This window comes from Corvus moneduloides, chromosome 3 (genome assembly GCF_009650955.1).
Source record: "Corvus moneduloides isolate bCorMon1 chromosome 3, bCorMon1.pri, whole genome shotgun sequence".
NCBI classification, from domain to species: domain Eukaryota; kingdom Metazoa; phylum Chordata; class Aves; order Passeriformes; family Corvidae; genus Corvus; species Corvus moneduloides.
In genome coordinates, this window is record NC_045478.1 from 108,915,078 (window position 1) to 108,935,858 (window position 20,781).

The window sequence follows — 20,781 nt, forward strand, 5'->3', positions numbered from 1 at the left end:
CTTTTATTTATTTTATGGTTATAAGTGTAAAAAAGGCATGTGAAAAGATAATCTTTATAGAGGAAGATTCTTGCCCCTTCTAATTATCTGCCTTTTTCCCATGAAAGAACCCTGGTGGTTTTCTTTTGTGCCATCCCTGGCGGATTTATTAGCTTACGCAAAGAAAAGCTTGAGGTGGCTTTGAAGCACTGAAATTGAAATTGGGTGGCTGGCTTACCAGGGAGCTGCCAAAGGGTTTCTAAGGAGAACACATTCCCCACAGCTGGAGGACAGCACAGATGTGCATGCAGGCCGTGCTTTCTTTGCAAGGCACCAACCAGCAGCCCGGACCGACCCCTACATGAACCTGCGCGAGGTGTCCAGGCGCATGACGCTGCCCCGGGGACAGTATCTCATTGTGCCCTCCACCTTTGAGCCCTACAAGAATGGGGAGTTCTGCCTGCGAGTTTTTGCTGAGAAACAGGCTAAATCACAGTGAGTATCTTCCCTGAACCCCCCGCCCCGCCCTCTGCTGGGGAGGCACACAGAGGAGAAGGTCAGGTGTTGCACCCACACCCTGGGCTTGATCTTTTGTCTTAACCAGCAAAACAGGCCCATTTCCACAACCCTTTTTCTTCCATGGTCTACCAGGGTGGCCACACATCCACGGCAGACTCATGGCTCTTCAGAGCTGTCCACTAAGCACTCAGCTGGGAACAAGATCCCTCAGCTCTGTCAAGGAGAAGTTCCCACAATTAAGGAGTGCAGGATTTGAAAGCATGATGATGATGAGATGGTTTTAAAAAGGGTTGTATCAATAGCAGCCATTGGATGAAGAAACAGGAGTCTGGATGGAAGACAAGAATAGCAAGGCTGGATTTCCTGTGGGAAATACCTTCAAAGAGTTGGGGCAGGCAGAGGTGGGATGGGGAGCATGGGAAGCAGGAAACCCAGGGGCTTGTTCTGTACTTTTGTTAACACCTTTTAGTTAAACAGCTTTTTTTTTTTTTTCCAATTATTTTAAAGGCAAGACTTTAAAGTTGACTCATAATTTCTGGTTGTTTAATTTTTTTCTTTTTTTCCTTAGGATGATGAGTGATGAGGTGTCTGCAAGACCATATGAGGTTAGATGCCCTAACTGGGCAGAGTTTTCCTTCATAATATGGGAGTAAAACAGGGGCAAGATTTTTATTTCTCACCTAGCTGGGATTACAGAATGTTTTTATGCTGAGGAGGAGTATTTTTTGCTCATGGAGATTTTTTACATATATCCATGTTTTAGTTTCATGTTCATTTTCATGTACCTAGGCCACATGGCACAGAAACCTCACCCTTGTAGACCTCACCCTTGGAATACATTCGATTGTCCTTACCTCCAGCATGGGTAGGAGAAGGTGGAGAGGGCACATTTCCATAGAAACAAATGGTCTTCCTGAAGCCTGCAAGAAGCTGCAAAAGGCTTCCAAGGAGCTGCTGAATTGCTCTGGCCAAGTGCAGCAACACTTTCACTGTGGCTATTCTCTAAAACTGTCTTGGTAACAGAACAAAACTTTCTCATCAGCCTTAGGAAGTATTTGCTGCCAAACTAAGCCAGTCCCTGGCTGATCATGACTTAAGTAGTGCCTCTGTTTTGCCATTGCTGCAGAGCAAGTGCTCATTTTCTGTTGATGTAAATAAGCCCCTGTAAAGCGTCTTTATAATATCCACTCTCTAAAGCTCACTTTCTAAAGCCAGCTTGTTAACCACACTCTTGGACATCCCTTTCCTCTAGCCTCATGTCGATAACAAAGATGTAGATGATGAGTTCAAGACTCTGTTCCAAAAGCTCTCTGGAGAGGTAAGTGGATTAAAGTGAACAAAAAAGACCGAGACCTCTCTGTTATGATTATACAAATATTTGACTTGCCGATTCCTTTTACTGTCTGTTCAAAAAACCCAAGTATTTCTCCCCTTTTATTAACTCACAGCTTCAGTTCAATTTATTTTACAATAGAGAAGATTTTTTTATATTGTTCCTCTTATTGGTGCAAAATGTGATTTTTTTTCCCCTTGGTTAGGCAAGGCAGGGAATAACTTTGAAAATAGGGGTGATAGGAGTGAGGACTGTGAAAATATTATCCCATGGTGAAATAAATTAGCTGTGGAGTTATCATATAATTCTGACAATTGCTTGGCTGGCCAATTCCTTCCTTTTTGTTTAGCCACAGGAATCGGGAAACTGTTGGTTGGGCTTTTTCTCTACTTAATGTATTTGAAACACAGTATCTACAAAGCCCTGCTGCGTTATCCTGTGGCTGTCATGTCAGTTTTCCTCTTAATGAGCAGGTAGCCTCTGCTATTGGAAGGGGAAAACATCTTTTTAGTTAGGAAGACCTTTCTAAGTTTTGAGAGAGCAATTTTAGAATTGTTTGGTTATTGTTTCCACAAGCTGTGAAAATCTCAGATGTTCTCCTGAACCTTTTTATTCAGCCAAACCTTTTAAAAAGTTGCCATTTACTGGGTCACGTCACCACAGCACCTAACAAACCACTTATTTCCCGGCTGAATGTCTAGGAAATATGGTTTTGAAGATTTTCTCCCTGTGATATCTGAAACTAAATGTGAAGGATTAGAAAAAAATTAAGGGTTTACATGCCTTAGATTTGGAAGGGAAATAGTTTCTGGATGTCTGGCAGCAAATTAATATAGCTTGTTTCAAATAATTTTTGTGTTAACACCTAAAGTATGTTTTGTTTTCTGTCCAGGACTGTGAAGTGACTGCAACTGAACTTCAAAGGATCCTAAACCGGGTTTTGGCAAAGAGTAAGTGATATTATGTACTTCCCATTGGATGGAGCTGAGAGTGGGATCTATGCTAACAAAACCCAGCTCTGTCAGCTAAGGCCGATGAAAAACTGAGTTTGTGTCTGGTCCCAGATGAGTTTCTCCTGGCTTGTTGAACATCTGAATATGGGATGGGGTGGAAATACTGCCTTCCCTTCCAAATGCTGCCAGCAGATGTTCTGCAGGGGATCAACATTCCCTGTACTTTTCTGGGAGGACCACCATGGGCAATATTATTATGCTGCTGCATGACTTCTGTGGACAGATAGAGGCTTGTCCCCACCAAAACCAGTAACATCCCCTTCCACTGTGAAAAAAAAAGCTGTATGGATCAACTGAAAGGACATAGTGGAAGAAATGGCAGAGCATTTACTTTGCTGCCAAGATTTTAAGGTGGTTGGTATCTCCCACCTTGTCTGCAGAAAAATATTTGTCTTAAAGTATTTCTGACTTGGACTTTTATATTTCCTTTTTGTACAGGAAAGGATGTTAAAAGTGATGGATTCAACATTAACACTTGCAGGGAGATGATCAGCCTTTTAGATGTATCCTTTGAATATCGTTTCGTCACCTTTAAAATTTCTGGATCTCTTTTGCAAAACTTCCTGACAAGCTGGGCTAAGTTTACACTTCAATTGTCCAGGCACATGGGTGGGGGCAAAAAATTCAGCCGAGTGTCTCTATCAGCTCAAGGTGGCAGAAACCTGAACCATTTAATCATCAACTGCTTCTCTCACCTGCTCTGCATCTCTCATTGCTTAAACATTTTCCTAAACATAGTGGGGAGAAGAAGCAGGGCCTTTCTGCCTGGCTGCACCCGTGCAGTTCCAGGTGCATGCACAGTGTGCTTGGCAGGATGCAGCTTTTGAGCACATCCTCAGCTGCTGTCTTGGAGTCAGGTCCTGCTTACAGAGCACCGAGCTCACAGCAGCAGGGGCAGGCTGAGCCTGTTCCCAGGGGGAAGCCTACGAGTACAGGCTGTGCCTGCCTCTCTTCTGCATAGCTGGGAGGACACTTGGGAGCTTGTAAGGTTTGAGTAACCAAGGGAAAAGGAGAGATCAACACCTCTGCCCAGGTTTGAGTAGCCAAAGGAAAAGGAGAGGTCAAGACCTCTGCCCAGTGCTCCTTTGGACTGGGAGGGTAAAGAGCCATGCTGCCAGCATCTCGCTGGTGTTGGTGTCATGGCATGGCCATATTGAGGCCAGCAGGGATTCACTGTGGATCTTGTGGATAACTGGCTGTCAGGAGAAGTGATGCCATTCCCCTGCACTCCCCAGGCTCCCAAGCCTAATGGGATAACTCAGTAAGTGCAAGGTCATGGCGTCCAAATCCCGGCTTTTGCATAATTTTCCATTGGAAGGGATGTCCAAGGCCCTGAAGGACATGGGAGAAGACTCTGTAGACTGCTACTGAGTCTCCACTTGCAGTTCCTGCCTCTGGTTTCTAACAAATGTCTGCTGCAAGGCCAGGCCCTTTTTCCCCTAAGGACTCTAACCTACTGTTAAGTGTACAAAATGTGAGTGGTTTTAATCATGCTTACGTATTAACCAATCCCATATATCATTCCTTGAGAGTGAGGATAGCCTAGAAATTCTTGGCATGCCTTTAGCCAAGCAAATGTAAAGCTGGGGGCATGTCTGTGGGAGAACAAGAACTAAACTGGCATTAAGATGACACTATGATGAGTGATTTGTTTTTACCAGAACTGATTGCTCCCCAGTTTTGTTAGGGATAAAGGAATCCTGATTTTTGAACCATGCCTTAACATGGCCCAGACTGATGGGACCGGCACCTTGGGACTCATAGAATTCAAGACACTTTGGATGAAGATTCAAAACTATTTGGTAACATAACATTTCTAACTCTATCCCCTTCCCTCCCCTCTCATCTCTGAAGTACAGATCCAGAACTGAGATAGAGTTAAACCCTCACAGGCAGATACACTTGGAAGCCTTCCTTCTCAGGGCTGGAGTTTGTTCCAGGGCTCTGAAACACCTCTCACTCAACAGGGCACAAGCAAATCCTCTTTCACCTTGGCCCCATCACTCTTCATAATTTGCAATACCTTATGGAAAGACAGATTAACTCTCTTTGATTGTTGGCAAAGACAGTTCTCTCTGCTGCCCGCTCTACTAAAGCTCATATGAACATATCTCGGCTGTTGCAATATGTTGCATTGCTGGCTGAGCATAAGCAAACACAAGAAACATATTTTTAGGACCTACAAAAAACTGGCTTTGTATTTTTGAAATCTTATAGAAGTGCTGAATTATTTTTCTGGCAGAGGATTTAATATCCCAAGAAGTTCACCCAGAATCAAGCAGTCTAAAGGAAGATCAGATTTGGACCTTCTTGGTGTGACCCCATCCCTTTCAGACAAGCCTGCTGCCACCATACTTGATGTTGTTCAGCACAGAGCATCTGCCCTGGAGTTCCATGAAGAAATGTTGGGTTCATGAAGACCCAGCTTGTCAGAAAAGCAAGCCCTGAGACCCAAATCCAGTATTAATTGTGGGTCTGGGTGGCTTCTAATGCTGGATAATAAACCTGCTGGCAGTAGGAAGCATCTGTCATCTTGTCTGAAATATTAAGCAAGATGGACTTGGTCTGTTGCAGTATTTGCCAAATGATAGGATGTTTTCCTCAGTGGCCTGTCTGCCACCATGTAATAAGAAGGCAGGCAAGCTGCCAGCCCATGGGAATGTGTTTCCCACTCTGCCTGACTTGCCAGGAACTGCTTGAAATGTTTCCCTTGCTCATCAATGTTTCGAAGAGTAGGAGCATGTGCTTTTAGGGGCAGTCCCTGTCCCAGCCATCAGTGGGCACAGCAGTGACAATATGAACATGGCAAAGGTAGGAATGATTAGCTGGCACTGATTAGCTACATGAGCAGGGAGCATGGCAGGGCATGGGCTGCAGGGTGGGCCTAGAGGAGCCCTCTGAGTAGCTCATTCTGGCTTGTAGCCCCTGATGAGACCTGTGTTACCACGTTTTCATGGCTGCTGTGAGCCAGCTGTGCAAGCCCAGCCTGCCTCCCTGTGCCCATGGCATTGCTGCGGGGGCACAGGCTGAAATGCCCTCTCCCATTCCCTCCTTCCCCTCTGCCACAGGCAATCTACAAGAAAGTGGACAGTGACTACTCTGGTACCATCGACTCCCATGAGATGCGAAATGCCCTCAGAGAGGCAGGTGAGTGTTCTGCTTGGGGACACCATCGGATCACCAAACATTGGGACTACAGTGGAGCATTTTAATGGCTTTTCCTCTCTCCTGCCGCCTAGATCACAGCATTGCCAGTGCCATTCTCCCCTCCTGACAGTCACACACTGCTACATCCTTTTGCTGTTACATACATCAAACCCCATCCTCTGTTCTGCATTATGAACTACTGGTACTTTTGTCCATGCTGTGACCATTGCTTATCCACCTGATTATTACTTGCTCTATTTTTGGCCTCATTATTTCCTAATCTACTTTTCCTCTTTCAGAGCTATGCCTAAACCCTCTTTTTCCTTCATTTCCTCCCACCACCTTTCCCTCCTCTAGAGAAGGTGCAAGCCTGATCAAGGCATGCCCCAACGATGCCCTCTCTGATGTGTTCACTTTTGGAGCAGAGCTTGCCAGCTAAGGGGCATCTGGAGGAGCACTGCTTTTTTGATTTGTCTTGTGCTTAGAGGATTTTATGTGAATGATCCAGAGATAGAAATAGCATGAATATGGGCCTGAATAGAGCCCAATGTGTTATGTGAGCAATTGGCTCTGCTGCAATCACTGCTATTCAGCTGCAGTGCCAAGACTCGCTAATTAGGGGTTTATCTGGGGAACATAGGACTGGTTATGCTGTGAAACAATGTGAAATATGCAGTCTGACAAAATGCTGTGGGAGAACTCTATGCCTCTCTTCACGCAGCACAATGGGCTTTGGAAAGGACCCACAGAGGTGGGTGTGGGAGTCCAACAGACCTTCTGGGAGGAATGGTTCTGTCCTTCAACCTGCAGCTGCAGCAGTCCATGGATAAGTCACATCCAAGACAGCATATTAACCTGCTGTGTCACTGACTCCCATGCTCTCCTGGCCCTCAGGTTTCAGGCTCAACGATGAGGTGCAGCACAGCATCGTCACCCGCTACGCCTGCAGCACCAAGCTGACCATCGACTTCGATGGCTTTGTGGCCTGCATGATCCGCCTGGAGACCCTGTTCAGTGAGTGCCCAAGGGCAGTTCCTGAAAACTTCGGGGTTGCCTTAGGTGTTTGGTGTCTTTTAGCTGGGAACATAGCAAATTGCATGGAAAGGTCAGGGTGCCAGCAAAATTGTGTCTGTTGGAGAAAGCAGCAGAGAAATAGCAAAAGCCTTTCTGTCTGGATGACCATGGGGAATAGGGGACATGTTTCCATAACACACCATTCTCTTGTGCTTTAGAGTCATCAGCAACTTATGGTCAGTGCTCTGGCCCCCACATTGTCCTATCTCTGACAAATGGGACCATTTATCACTTGCAATCCTTACTCAGACCTGATTTACAGGTTTGTCCCTGGATCATGCCAGATGCCACCGCATCAGATTTCAGAGTTGTCCTGCTGCCAGCTCCCATTTTGCTGCTGTAGATCTATTCCACCCCATGAAGCACCTTAGAAATTATTTGTAAGAAGAAAGAACAGCTGTAATATTGTCTTACAGAACCAGTCTAAATTTCCAGTAGATCATGGCAAGAAGCCAGACCTTTACATTTTGTCTGACAGTGATTCTCTACATGCCAAACTCCGTGGTTTATATCCAGTTTTTTTTCCCCACTCTTCTACATTTCAGAAGTGTTCCATCTCCTGGACAAAGACAAGAATGGAGTCATCCAGATCTCTCTGCCTGAGGTAAGGCTGGTCAGATTGAAATACCACCTGATCCAACTGCAGCAATAGACCACATTAAAATACATTTATTTAAAATCACTATTATAAGTCATTTAATCACTATTACAAGAGAAACACAGCAGTGATTCAAAGGGCAAGTTTGTTTACGTGAAAACGTTCTACAGCCCACAAGGCCAGTCTGAATCGTAGAATGAACTTTTACCTTTATACCAGCAAAAGAATAAAGATACCTTCCAAACTCCCAAGGCTGATTGCGAAGATGCTTACACAGTGCATTTCGCTGTCTCTTTTTAGAGGGCAGTGGTCAATTCATTAGAAAACACACAGCAGGGAACTCTTCTTGTCTGGCAGAGAATGTACCGATCAACCTGCCAGAATTAGAAGAAACCTTTTAAGATACCAGGTCTGTTCTTCCCCCCGCATTGTTTTTAATGCAAATTTTTCCTGTTGAAGCTGTTGTAAAAGCAATCAGCCTGAGCCTTCCCTTTGCAGAATACAAATATATCTCAGGAAACAGCTGGAAGGAGCCCCAAGAGGTCCATCCAATTAGTCCTCTCAGCTGAAGACTGGCTCGAAGGGAGGAGGATGGCTAGGAAGCCCTGTGACCCTCAGTCACAGTTGAATCTGGCTGAAACTGTACATTGTGTACTTCTACCCTAGAGTTTTTCAAGGTTGAAAGTTGAAGCTTTCTCCAGCTTGCCCTGTAGAACTCATCTTCCTTTGGAAGAGACCCCACTTGCAATGTTTGAGGCTGATCCTGGTAATAGATTTCCCTGAAGTCCCAGAGCAGATGGATCCTACACGTATAAGAGATTAAAATGTAGCTCCAGCCTTTCCCAGGTTGTTCTCCCAGAGGCATGGAAGAGTTCCCCAGTGGCATCCTGTAGACCTTCCAGATGCCCTGACTCCTTGTTCTGTTTCTCCCTCAGTGGCTGTGCTGCACACTGGTTTGAAACACGGTCAATCAATTCAGCAGAGACCTCTGAGGCTCTTCTGAGCATGAAACCGCTTGTTTGGCATCTCCTTGTTGTGAAAAACAGAAAGAGAAACTTGTTTTTATTCCTGGCAAGTTACTTTAAGCCAATAAAAATGATCTCCTGTCAGTTATAAAATAAATGCATTCTTAAACAAACAAATAAACAAACCCAAGACTGACCTCCTTCACTTTTCCTGCCCAAAGAGTATTGCTCTGTGCCATGCTGAAATCTCATCAATTTTGACTTTGCACAGATGGACCCAGGTGGCTTTGGTTTGACTTCTGACTGTGGAGCAAAGTTCAGCAGTGTTCAAAATCCTGGAAGGGATCTCCACTGCTGCAACATCCAGCATATGTTTTATTCCATGCCCAAGAGTGTGGGCAAAATTTATGTTGCTGCCCTGGCAACTTCCCTTCCCAGACAATTGTCCGCTTTGGCTGTTTCAAGTGTCTGCAGAAGCTGGGGGTGAGGAGCTCAGAGGCAGATGCGGAAGCACAGAGGATTTGGGCATAGACACAATCATGAGGATGAACTGGGAATCAGGAAAATGTGATGGCACTCCTCCACAAGTCTCGGCTCAGTCCTCCAGGAGGAGGAGAGGGGATGGAAGGTCATATGCAATTTTCTGCAGTTATTTCAGCTGAGATTTTCTCCTGTGAATGCTTGTCCATATGCATGCCCAAAGACGGGATTTGGAGCTTTAGTTTAGTGAGTGACTGGAGCTCAGAAGCTCATGAAGGCAAGAAACAAAAAATGCACATGTAGAGGGTCTAGGAGCCTGAGTATGCGAGGGATGTGCTAATGTGGATTGTGACTTAAAGAAGAAACTGAAGCTAACTGGCTTCAGCTGTCTTAAACTTTGCACTGGCTCACAGTGCTGTGCTTTTCTAGGAACATTCGTCCTCTTAAGAAAAGCTCCTCTCTACCTTAAATTTCACACCATTCTAAAGAGTAGTATTGTAGCAATGCGGGCAAGATAATCTTGCACTCTCTATTAGCAATCAGAAAATGTTTCTGGAACTTGCAGTAACGATCTGACAAGGCATGTCATGGTCAGTGACATGTCTTTGACACTTCTCCCCAGGAGCAGGAGTGCAGGCTGACATCTGTGTCCCCAAGACAGATGTGGGGCCAAGACTCTGTCCCTCTCTCTCTCTTCAGTGCTGTGTTTGAGAGAGGCCTTTCTCCACACCTGCTGGTTCAAAGCTCTTTCTTTGAGCAGGAAGAAAGCTGTTGTTTGGTTCCCATCTCTGAACACAGAATGCCTCGTGGCAAACCCCACACCTACACCTCACATCTCCCAGCATTTCTTCTTGCTGCTGGCCACAGCTGTCTGACTAAAAGGGATGCATGACCTGTGTCAATGTGCAACTCTGCCTTTCTAATTGGTGCCCTCTCCCAGTAAAAGAGAAATAAATATTTTGTTCGGGTTGCAGGATAAAAGCAGCTGGAGTAGGAACCACAGGCTTTCCCCCGCTGTCCCTCTGCACATATCACTGGCCATGACCTGTGTGCAGCTGTCGTAGATTGCCACCAGTTTCTCCTGCCGGATATTTGCCTGCTGACCAACAACAGACATCTGTGTACCTCCACTTTCCTGGAAGACAGAGCTACCTGGGGCAAGCTGAGCTCTCCAAAACCACCAGAAAATTCTGGTGAATGCTCTGCCTGTTCAGTAGGACGAACATGTCCTTCCCTGCCCTACATCTTGCATATGCAACACATCTCCTCGCTAACCATGCAGCAGGGTGAGCTGGCTGCTTGCAGCTTCAGATTTGCTTTCTGCTCACACGCGCTATTCATGAGTTTGTTCCAATTACGGTCAGAGAGGCCTCTCTCCGTAGGACTGGGAAAACTCAAACATATGCAGAAATCCATTGCATGCTCCCACTTCTTCTCCTTTTACATCAAGCCAGATGCCCCCATCACAATAATTCTCACAGTTATCTCAATGGCTCTCACCCTCCTGTACAGGATGGGCAGAGTGCTGCACTCCATCTTCCTTTATCTTTGGGAAGCAGGCAGCTCCAGAGGAGCCACCTCTTCTTTCATTTGTTCTTTGAGCACAGCACTTGGCTATCAGGTCTTAGAGAACAACTGCTCAAAAATAAGCCTTTTCATGGGATTGAATGTGCTTCTCCTTTTTACTTGACGCGTCTGCAAAAAGATGATTAATGTCCACCTGATTTTCCTTCCCTATGCTGCAAGCTGAGCAAATGTCTGTGCTCATCAGTTCTCCCAGTTAGTCCTGATGGGGCTAAAATAGCTTTTGACTAAAATGCCTGCAGCATCTCCTGTGGAATCAGTGGGGCATGGTGAGCTGAGCCAGGGCTTGGGCATCTGGACTCTCTGCACTTTTACAGTCTGCATGTTGGCTGTGCTTCGTTTTTGGAGCTGTGAAGTACTGCAGCTCTCCTTAGATTTGAGTAGCTCAGTCATGGGGAATTATAATGCAGGCAAGTCACAAAGGTTCATGAATTTGTGATCCGTTCCCTGTCACAATGAGAACTGTGCTGTGTGGCATTCTCAGCACTTTATAGATATGGCAGGGCTAAAGAGACCCCCACAGAAACTCTGGCACAGCTCTTCAGATCTTTTTTTTTCTCTCTCCACTTGCTTGCCCATAAAAATGTTTTCCTCAGCACTGCAGGCTTGTGAACTGGAAACTTGAACTCTGTACATTGCTCTGGTAAGATGAGATTCACATTAGGCCACATTTAGAGTTCCAAATGCCTTGTGCACTAATTGCTTTGTGGTTGCCTATAGAGGAACTTCCTGTGGGTATAAATCCTACCCCATCAGCATCTGACTCCAGCTTTGCACCAGGGTAAGCATCTGCATCGTGGACAAGACAATCACAGGTATTTGGGATTCTGTCTATGAGCTAGGAGAATAAAAAGAATTAACCTCATATGTGCAATTATCTGTCACCTGTTCATCCTCCCAGAATGGGAGATTTACAGGGGGATCTCTCCTTTCCCTCAGTGAAGGCTAATGATCAGATCCATGGCTTATGAGTAAGCACAGAAGGAGCAGTCCTTCACAAATTCCTTTTCAATCTTTATTTCAGACAATCCTGCTGAACCCAACTCAATGGTATGTTTCCATTCTTCCTTTCCATACAGGTCAGACAACCTGGCAGGCCTGAGTGCACTGAGATACTGTAGACACATTCTTCCTTTCCATGTTATTCAGGATGCATCCAACATCCCAGCCTGCTATTGTTGTTATCCCAGGCTTAGCTTATAGACTGGAGATTCAAATTCCATAAAAGCAGGTGAGATTCTGGGTGCAAAAGGAACACAAATTCCAAAGCTTTTGAAGCTTCTCCACCACTAATGATGTCCCCAGCGATAGTTAATCTTAGAGTAGTGCCCTGCTTCTGCCTGACAAGCTTGTTGCCATGGTGTCTGTCTCTCTCTGTATAACTGGCACGTACAGCTTAAAATCCTCTCTTTCTTTAATAGAGCAAATTACTTCACTTGTTACTGTTGGCCACTCATTAACTCCTTCCTCAGTCTTTGAAATCTTCAATGCAGCTCTCACCTGAAATGCAGTCCCCCACCAGCACAGCATCACCTGCCTGTGTGGGCAGGAGGTGCCTGGGCGGGGGGGGGGTTATGTGCAAAGACAAAGAGCACACAGCAGAAAAGAATCCGTAGGAGCATATCTGGGAGATGGACTCAAGAAGTACCTGGACAAACACTGGAATAACAGCCAGGAAGAAGCTGAATGAATCAGCTTTTTGTCCATTCAGGAGCTGAACAATGTCAGGAACTGGGGAAAACGTGTTCTTCTGTGACCCTGCAGCTTTCAGGGAAGAAGACACATGCACTCCCTTCAAAATACGTGGTGCTGACTTAGAGAAGAAATGCTCTTTTGCTATTTGGAAAACTCTTAAAACATTGGTAGTTTTGCCTATTTGCTCACCTCTAAATATGTAAAAACTACATTGTGAGCTCAAGGAGTGATTAAGGTATTTCTTCTAACCCACCTTTTATTCATTAAAAAAAAAAAGCCAACCCACCAAATTCAAAGGTAGTTTCTTTAAGTTCAAGCTAGCTGGTCTGTTCCTCCATGTGATCCCTCACCAAATTAGGTTTTCCTAGGCTAGTTTAAGTGGTGTGGCTTGATCTCGCTCTTACAGAGAAGATAACAGTGAGGGCCTTCTTCCAATGTCCTAAAGCATTTCAGGCTTCCCTAAATTCCCATATCCTTTTTGATAGTCTCTCTCTTATTCTCCTAAATGCACAGACTGTCACATCTTTATCTCTCCTGTATGCTTCTTTTCAGCTGATACAGTCAAATGTTTCAGTGTTCCTTTGTTATATGTAAAAAACCACTGAGGCTGGTTTTGAAGGGGAACTTTCATTATCATCCTCAGTTGTTCACTCCCTGCCAGTCAAGACACAAGCCATACCCAGATAACAGGGTCTGTACTGTGCTCCAGACCTGCCACATCACCACCAGTTTCTGAGGTGGAGCAGCAGGAATAGCTACAGGCACTGGCAAACATCACCTAGGTGCTCTACTGAGGCCACTTTGAAACAGCTCACAGAGCACAGGTATGTGGAGCACAGACTTCCCACAGAGTCCCCAAGAAAACTTTTAGTCTGTCCACGTAGAAAGCACCACAAATCTTCCCAAAGGTGTGTCTTCACTGCATCATAGATACATGGGTACCGTAAACACATTTCAATGTAAGTGGTGTTTTCTCTGTCTCTTTACTCAGCCCTGTGGCTCCAGGGGGACACCGCTGAACTTCCCACCACAAATGTCACTGCCCTGCCAGTGGCATCACAGACTATGAAGAGAAAATAAGCAACCAACCTCCTTGCTATTGAGGGCCTGTATTTAGACACAGAAACTGGTTTCTTACTCAACCAGTAGCTCTCATTGCCTTTAACAACCCTGAAAGGAAGGAGTTGGGTTACTTGTTTGTCTGATGAAGCTTTCAAAGGAGAAGGAGAGTAGACCAAGGCAGTGTGACATTGCTTTAATGGTAAAGTCATCAGTGCTTTCTTTAGTAATGAAGGGCATCCTTTTGCCACAGCTTCGCTACAGATAGCACAGGATTTGGCATTTCCAGAGATTTTTCATTTCTCTGTCTTACTTTCTCTACACACCTTAACTACTTGATTAGCCAGCACTCCTAGGCCAGTTCTTGGGCATAGCTCTCTGGATACCTGGACTTCAATGTTACCTGTCTTTAAGGTCATCCACGTAGGCTTGATCAGGAAAGAAAATATTTCTTTGTATTTAAAGAGCTTTACTTGGTAATTGATACGAGTAAGATATCTGGCGCAGTCACTAAGCCAGCCAGCTTAAAGCTGTGTGTGTTTTCCCAAGCTGTAATCACACTCTTAGACCACTGTGCAAATTTACCCAGTACACATACCAGAGCAGGTATGATCTTCTGGGAATTTAAAGGGGCTTTGTGACCAACACAGTTTATTTCAAATTGTGTTTTGCTACGTTTTAAAAGATCATCATATTTACTTATTAATTTGCGTGGAGTTGGAGCTCAGGAAATGCGGTGCTCATCAAACATGGGATTGATGAGTGGTGGTGATTGCTGTTGTAGCAGGCAGTGGGGCATGCCACAGGGTCTCTGTGTTGGCATGCAGCAGCATTCCCAAGGGATATTCCAGTGTGCACGTTGTGTCACATGAAGGATGCTCCCATCTGCTTTGAGTTAGAGAATCTTTGCTGGGGAAGCTTTGCCTGGCAGATGTCAACTGTGAATACAGGAAACGAGGAAAATGTTTTCAGTTTCAGAAAGAATCACCATAGAATTAATTACATGGGAAAAAGAAAAGAGATTAAAGGAAAAATGAGAAAATTATAAAGTACCGACCTGACCTCTAATTTGTAAAGCACCTTTAGCCAAAACCCCGAGAGAAGGAGCTATCTGAAACAGCAGTAGTAAACTTCATAATAATGAAGTTGATTCCAGCAGAGAGTGCCAGCTTTCTACATGTTAATTTAATTTGAACTCATCTCAGTTTTGTGTTGGGATTTTTTTTGTGTGTGTGCCTTTATACATGCTGATAATGTTTGAATTTCAGACATGCTGGTCTGGTGCATGAAAGCTTGAATGAGAAATTATCTAACCAAATTTTAGTGTCCAAGCTGACTAGAGTACAAACAATGAACAAGCTTTATGGAGAGAGAAAATAACAATCAATTTCAGAGTTTACAGCTTGCACTCTACAGTGATACCAGTAACATGAGTAAGAAGAAAAAAATAATAATTTTTAAAATTATGTGGGTTATTATCATAAATTACCCTGGCATTGACAGATTTAATTTTGCCTGTCCTCGTAAGAATCTCCCTTCAGTACCTGATGTCCTGTCACCATTCTGTGATATAATGGAGCTATGTAATGATGATGTCCTACTCTCACCAGGGATGTACATTTCTTTTAACACAAGGTACATTTTGTGAACAACATATACATGAGCATGTCTTGAATAATCACGGTATTTGTCAAACCACGGTATTGCTTCTCTAGATTCCTATGCATACAGCAGATGAAATCTCCTCAGATACCAGGAGAATGATTTTTTATTTTGTTTCAACTTTCTTTTCCTCTGAATGAGCTCTTCTGGTTTGGGATTCCTGGGAGAAAAAGGTAAGTACAATACTGTTGGCCAGGTCTCATTCATTTCATTTAAAAGGAGCTGGTAACACAGTGCTAGATGGCTTGAGGATACTTGGTGTTTCCATCCCTAAGTACAAGATCATTTCATGGAGGGATGGAGACAGCTAAATCAGAACTCAGCTAGCGGAGGAGTGATTCTGGCTAGACTAAAGAGGTTCACTGCATTGAGCAAAAATTGCTCAGCATATTTTGATACTGGTTCTGATAGGCTGAAGTTTTCTGCTGTATGTAGTAGATTATGCTCCATGACATGGGAGTGGTCAACAGAGAAATCTGGGAATACAGCTCATTCAGACACTGTAAAACCAATTAGACCACCAGCAGATCTCAGAAGTACCACAGAGCTAGACAAGTTTGTGCTGCAACATGCCTTCAACCTGCACTCCCTACGTCTACATCTAATTAATTTTCTTAATTGCGTAACAGTGCACTTCCTAATTACACTGGGGAACCACTCTTGGTTCTTTATCTATTGCTCAGATTATTCTGGCTGTCATTGTATCAGCACAGTCCCCAGACTAATTTTGTTCTAGCCCTCACAGACTGCTCAGGGAATGCTTGGCAGAGCCTTCATCTGCTGCAGCGACATCTCCCAGGCCCAGATGGATACCCTCACTCACACAGAGTTCCTGGCTGAGCAGGGCCACTGAAGCCATGGGACTATTGTGGAGACACTTTGTGCGTGATGGAAGGGCATTGTTAAGATCTCCAGTAAACAAGAGCCAGAGGAAACCATTGGCAGTGCACATCCACAGTTTTGTTGGTCCTACAATACCCAGGAGCTAGGCTGCATGTTCTTCAGTATCATCTAATTTGGGGAATAATTAAGTCTTTATGGCATGCTCCTGAAACAAGGAGCACAATCGCCCCCAAATGATCTGACAGACAGGAGGAACCTGCACCTCCAGACACCCCCATTTATCCCACCACTGTAACTGGAATACACAGTGGCATAGGCAGGCATGCAATAAAACTGCGCAGGAGTAATTACAACCAGCAGTAAAAAGCCAGGTAACCCAAAATCCCAGCGTAAGGGGTCTGGTTGCCAGGGAACACACATCCCAGTGCTGCCAAATACATTTGCCAGGTAGTGGTGCACTTTCCCTTTCACTCATACTGAAGTTAAATATCTGAAGTGTATTCCACATCTTTCAATGGCACCAGTGTGCTTTAACGCAGCATTGGTGCCTCTGGGTTTCCACCACTCCTGGTAAGTAGATGGAGTCTGAATCCTTTTGGTGCTATCCCCATATTTTGCTGAAACCAGCCAAAAATTTCATAGTAATAGTTGGTAGATTTTGTATCTCTTTTCCTCCTTTGTTTTCAAATTTTGTAAAACCTAACTTCTTAGCCAATGAGTTTGCTAGGAGCTCTCTCAAGAAAATATCTGCTGTACTCCAGGAGAAGAAGATGGTCAGTATAATATTGAAGTAACACACCTAAACCTGATCAAAGGAAATAGATTTTACAAATTCTAACTAAAATGCAAAGTTTGTTGTAACTGGATGTTGTTGGTCTGCAGTATTTGGCAAGATGAGAAGAGGGGTCAGACATTTGCATGGACAAAAGGGCAATCAGTGGTTTTGTTTTAATCTTCATTGCTAAACCACCTTTTGAAAAATCACCGAACTTCATGATTTCAGGCTTTGAGCTGACCACTAAAATTAGAGATTGAGAGAAAACCTGCTGTGAAGTTTAAAATAACTCTCTGTCTGTGTGGCTACTCTGAAACACTCAATCTTGGACACTTTGAGACAGGATGGTCCACTGGATTGACCAGAGATCCCTTCCAGGAGGCCATTGCTTGTGCCATGTCACCTCAAATAGACTTGTCCCCATCTGCTGTGCAGGTACCACCAGCGCTTTGAATTTCGCCCCTCTGGGTTGCCAGGAGCCTCCTGCCAGCTTCTGCTTTGCTGAGCAGAGAGGACCTGACATGCCAGAGAGCAGAAGGAACTTGTGGCCTCTCAGAAAGATTTCACTTTTCCTCCTCCTTCCTTTGCTGCTTTTACTGCATCCTAAATAGTTGCTACAGAGAAATAAGTCATATGTTTATTCTTTGTTTATAGATTTATAAGGCAATCAAACCGTGAAAGGTATTTGCAAAGCCCAGTTCTGGACAATTATTGAATTAGCTGAAGTATTTTTGATTAGAAACAATTATTCTAAAGCAGAAGACAACCTAGGAAAGCATAATTGGGTTTTTCTATAAAAATAACTTATCATGTGTGGGCTTGAGGGCACTAAGGCATGTATTAAATTTATGTCATGTAATCCTGGTCTCTGCCAATTGAGAACAACCTCCCTGGGTCCCCAGGGCTCGCTCAGGAAGCACAGCATGGAGCTCTGATTTTCAGATCTGATGATAATGGTGACTATAGACCCCAGATCACCTGAAAGCATCCCTTCCTAACTCGTGATTTCTAACAGCTCTAGAAAATTACTTGTGGGATGGAATAAAAAGCTACTAGAATTTAAAAAGCTATCCTGACAGGGATCAGTCCCCAGAGGAGAAGCATCTGGGTGCCCAAAGGGACAAATATATCTGTCTGCAAACATGTTTCTTGGTGATGATAATATACAGCTGTAATGCTTCCTTTTCATCTAGCCCTTTTAACACACTCCCAGCAACACATGGCTTTGGCCCGAGATTTTCTCTGTCATCCATTCCAGCAACCAAGATCTGTGAGACAGATCTGCTTTGAAATTGGATACGACGGGTACCAGGTGCCACATCCATGAGCCCTGCACAAACAGTGAAATCCAAAAATTGCCTTTCAGCACAGCCTGATTAAAACCAGTATAAAACAGCAACAAGGTATGCCTGAGCCTCCAGACCCATCTGACTGCTTTGGGATCTCTCTTGATATGTGACAGTCTGTTATGCTGGGATTGCAGCACCATGCATCTCGGTGTTGAGTTTTAGAAGAGAGTCCTCTTTCAAAAAGGAAAAGTTCTTCTGCATGCAGGCTGGCAGAGCTCTGTGTCTTCTGTCACCCACAATATCCATATAAAATGATATGCTCAGTTCCCAAGTGAAAGAGTTCTTAACTGTCTCAGTGCCACCCATCAGCCTGGGCAGATATCCCAGACCATTGTGTTGAATCCAGGTTCCACCAAACTATACAGGCCCCGATAGCTTTTCCCAGCCTGGACCCTGAGCGGCATCTTTGATTTAAGTGAATTTGCAGCATATAAATGTTTGGGAACTCAGTACATGATCTCCCTGGTGATAAAGAAGGGAAATAAAATCTGGACCACACTTTTCAGGGTTTATAGGAGTAACAGGAATAAAAGGCAATAAACCATGAGTTATCACTGAAGTCACAAGCTTGACTCAAACACAAGCAAAGGTCAGATCAGCTAATAAAACAGTTCATTCTTTCCAGTTCAGATTAGGAGGGTGCTCTAATCCTCAAAATAACCTTGTTGAATATACTCACATATGCCAGTGCCAGTGGCTAGCTCTAAAAATAATAAACATGATTCATTTTAGTTTTGGACATGAGTTTTGGACTATGAAGATCATGACTCAATACACAGGGAAGAGGCAAGGGGATGTCACCAGTTCCTACTCAGATGAAGGAGTTAGTATCACTGGCTTTCAAAAGCAATTTCAAGGCTGGAAATGTTTAACTGCAGAGATCCAGTGAGTACTTGTGCATGACAGGACTAGTGAAATTATAACGTGCCAGCTCCTTTTGGCAGGGCCTGGATATTTTTAGGCAGAGCTTTTCTGGAATTTTTCTTTCCAGCTCAGTTGCTCCCAAGCAGAGGAAAGCTCCAGCTCCCCTCGGGCTCTGCTGTAATGGGCTCTCGTCTGGCTGGGGCATGGTGCTGCTGGAGAGATAAGGGCTGCCTGGGAGTTCAGAACAAGCTCTATCAGAGGAGAATCAAGGGGAAAGACCCTCACAGGGGTGTCCTCCCCATTTTAAAGGTCTTCTATGGAGAAACCTGGTTAAGAAACATGGCCAGATTGAGCTAAAGATGTATAAATGATGGAGAGGTGTTGCAAGCATCTCCTCTCCCAGAGAGACTTGAGTGACAGAGTCTGATTTGTCCTTGCTGTAATGGTCTCACTTTGATTGTTGAAACTCTAGTTAACACTTTTTTTTTTTTTTAAACGTGTGGGATTTCTAATGTCCATTTCTATCCTGGATGTAGCACCTTCTGTCTTTAAAGAAACGTGGACAGATTGCAAAAGCTCCTAGGTATTGATTTTGTTGACACTAAACTTTAAATTTGAGCTGATTTCCGAGCAGGTACAAAGAATGTTGTGAATTTGTTTTCAAAAGAACTTCACTGAAACACACTAAAATCCATAGGCACCATTTAAAATGTAACATAAGCCTTATTTGGATTTTATAGAAATACATATCTTTTTCTCTTTAGGAAAAAATTGGAATATGACAGAGGGCTCCATGATGTCTGAAAAGTCAATTAGAATAAAGCATTGCCCCTGGCTTTCCAGGTGGCTGTATCCTTTATTGCCAGCCAGGAAGGGATGCCTCTTACTTTATATTCAATACAGCTGAGCTGGCAGTGACTTCCACCTGTGCTGGAGCTGCCTTACAGAGATGAGTGCAGAATCAAACTATCAGCACAGGATGGATCCCAAGCATGAGCCCAATCCCAACTCACATCCACTGCTTTGATGCAAACCTCTACCCAGGCACAGGCTTTGGGTGAGCCTTGGCATGGGGGAAATGAATCAAGGACTGACTCTATGTGTCCTCTCACAGAATCACAGAATTTTTTTTTCTTGTTTGTTAAACATTTTGTGAATGAGACCTGAACACTGCAAGATAAAGCTCAGTTGGGTAATTTTAATGAAATCTAGGAGGCTGGGGGAGAGAAAATTCAGTGTTTGAAGAAAGTGCTTCTATTTCACACTATGTTGCAGCAGCTGAAATTAAATTCTGATTAATATTGTTCAAAAGCAGTAGTAAGTGACTGTACTGACCTTTGATTGTCAGTGGTTTTTTAATATATGCCAGAGGTCAAACAAGTAAAAGACCAAGGAGATATGGCCAGGGGGTATAACGGAGAGAAAGAAGGGAAGGGGTATTAATGTAATTTGTGTGACATGTACATGCCTGCTATTTAACTACAGTGTCTGCCTGCTGCATACCCTCAGGCAGCCTGAAGCTAACTAATAACCCTGTCATCTGGAGAAAAACCACAACACTGATCATCACAGTTTCACAAATAAGTAATTTTAAATTAATTGTATCACATCCTAATAAGACCAGATCTGATTGTCTCCTATCTTGTCTTGGATTACTTTATCAGGACTGAATATATTAATTTTGCAGATAAACCTGTGAGTGCTTGAGCAGCAGCTGATGCTGAGTGTCTCTCTGTGTCACTACCTGCACCTCCCTGACCTCCTGAAGTCCTGATGAACAAGGCTCACTGTGCAGGGAAAGCCCGGAAATTTTTCTCTTTTCATTTAGCACTGCCTGATGCC

At 44.1% G+C, this 20,781-nt stretch overlaps 1 protein-coding gene across 1 annotated transcript in view; it reads left to right on the forward strand.

Annotated features, from left to right (window-relative positions):
* The window catches only part of LOC116441477 (calpain-8-like), a 29,720-nt gene extending 20,895 nt beyond the window's left edge, over positions 1-8,825 (forward strand). The window contains exons 12-21 of the mRNA XM_032103407.1: positions 263-474; positions 1,067-1,103; positions 1,751-1,816; positions 2,724-2,781; positions 3,283-3,347; positions 4,578-4,646; positions 5,913-5,991; positions 6,886-7,005; positions 7,611-7,669; positions 8,599-8,825. Coding sequence (XP_031959298.1) covers positions 263-474; positions 1,067-1,103; positions 1,751-1,816; positions 2,724-2,781; positions 3,283-3,347; positions 4,578-4,646; positions 5,913-5,991; positions 6,886-7,005; positions 7,611-7,669; positions 8,599-8,622 — 789 coding nt within the window. The 3' untranslated portion in view covers positions 8,623-8,825. The remainder of the gene's footprint in view (positions 1-262; positions 475-1,066; positions 1,104-1,750; positions 1,817-2,723; positions 2,782-3,282; positions 3,348-4,577; positions 4,647-5,912; positions 5,992-6,885; positions 7,006-7,610; positions 7,670-8,598) is intronic.
* Positions 8,826-20,781: the final 11,956 nt, after the last annotated feature.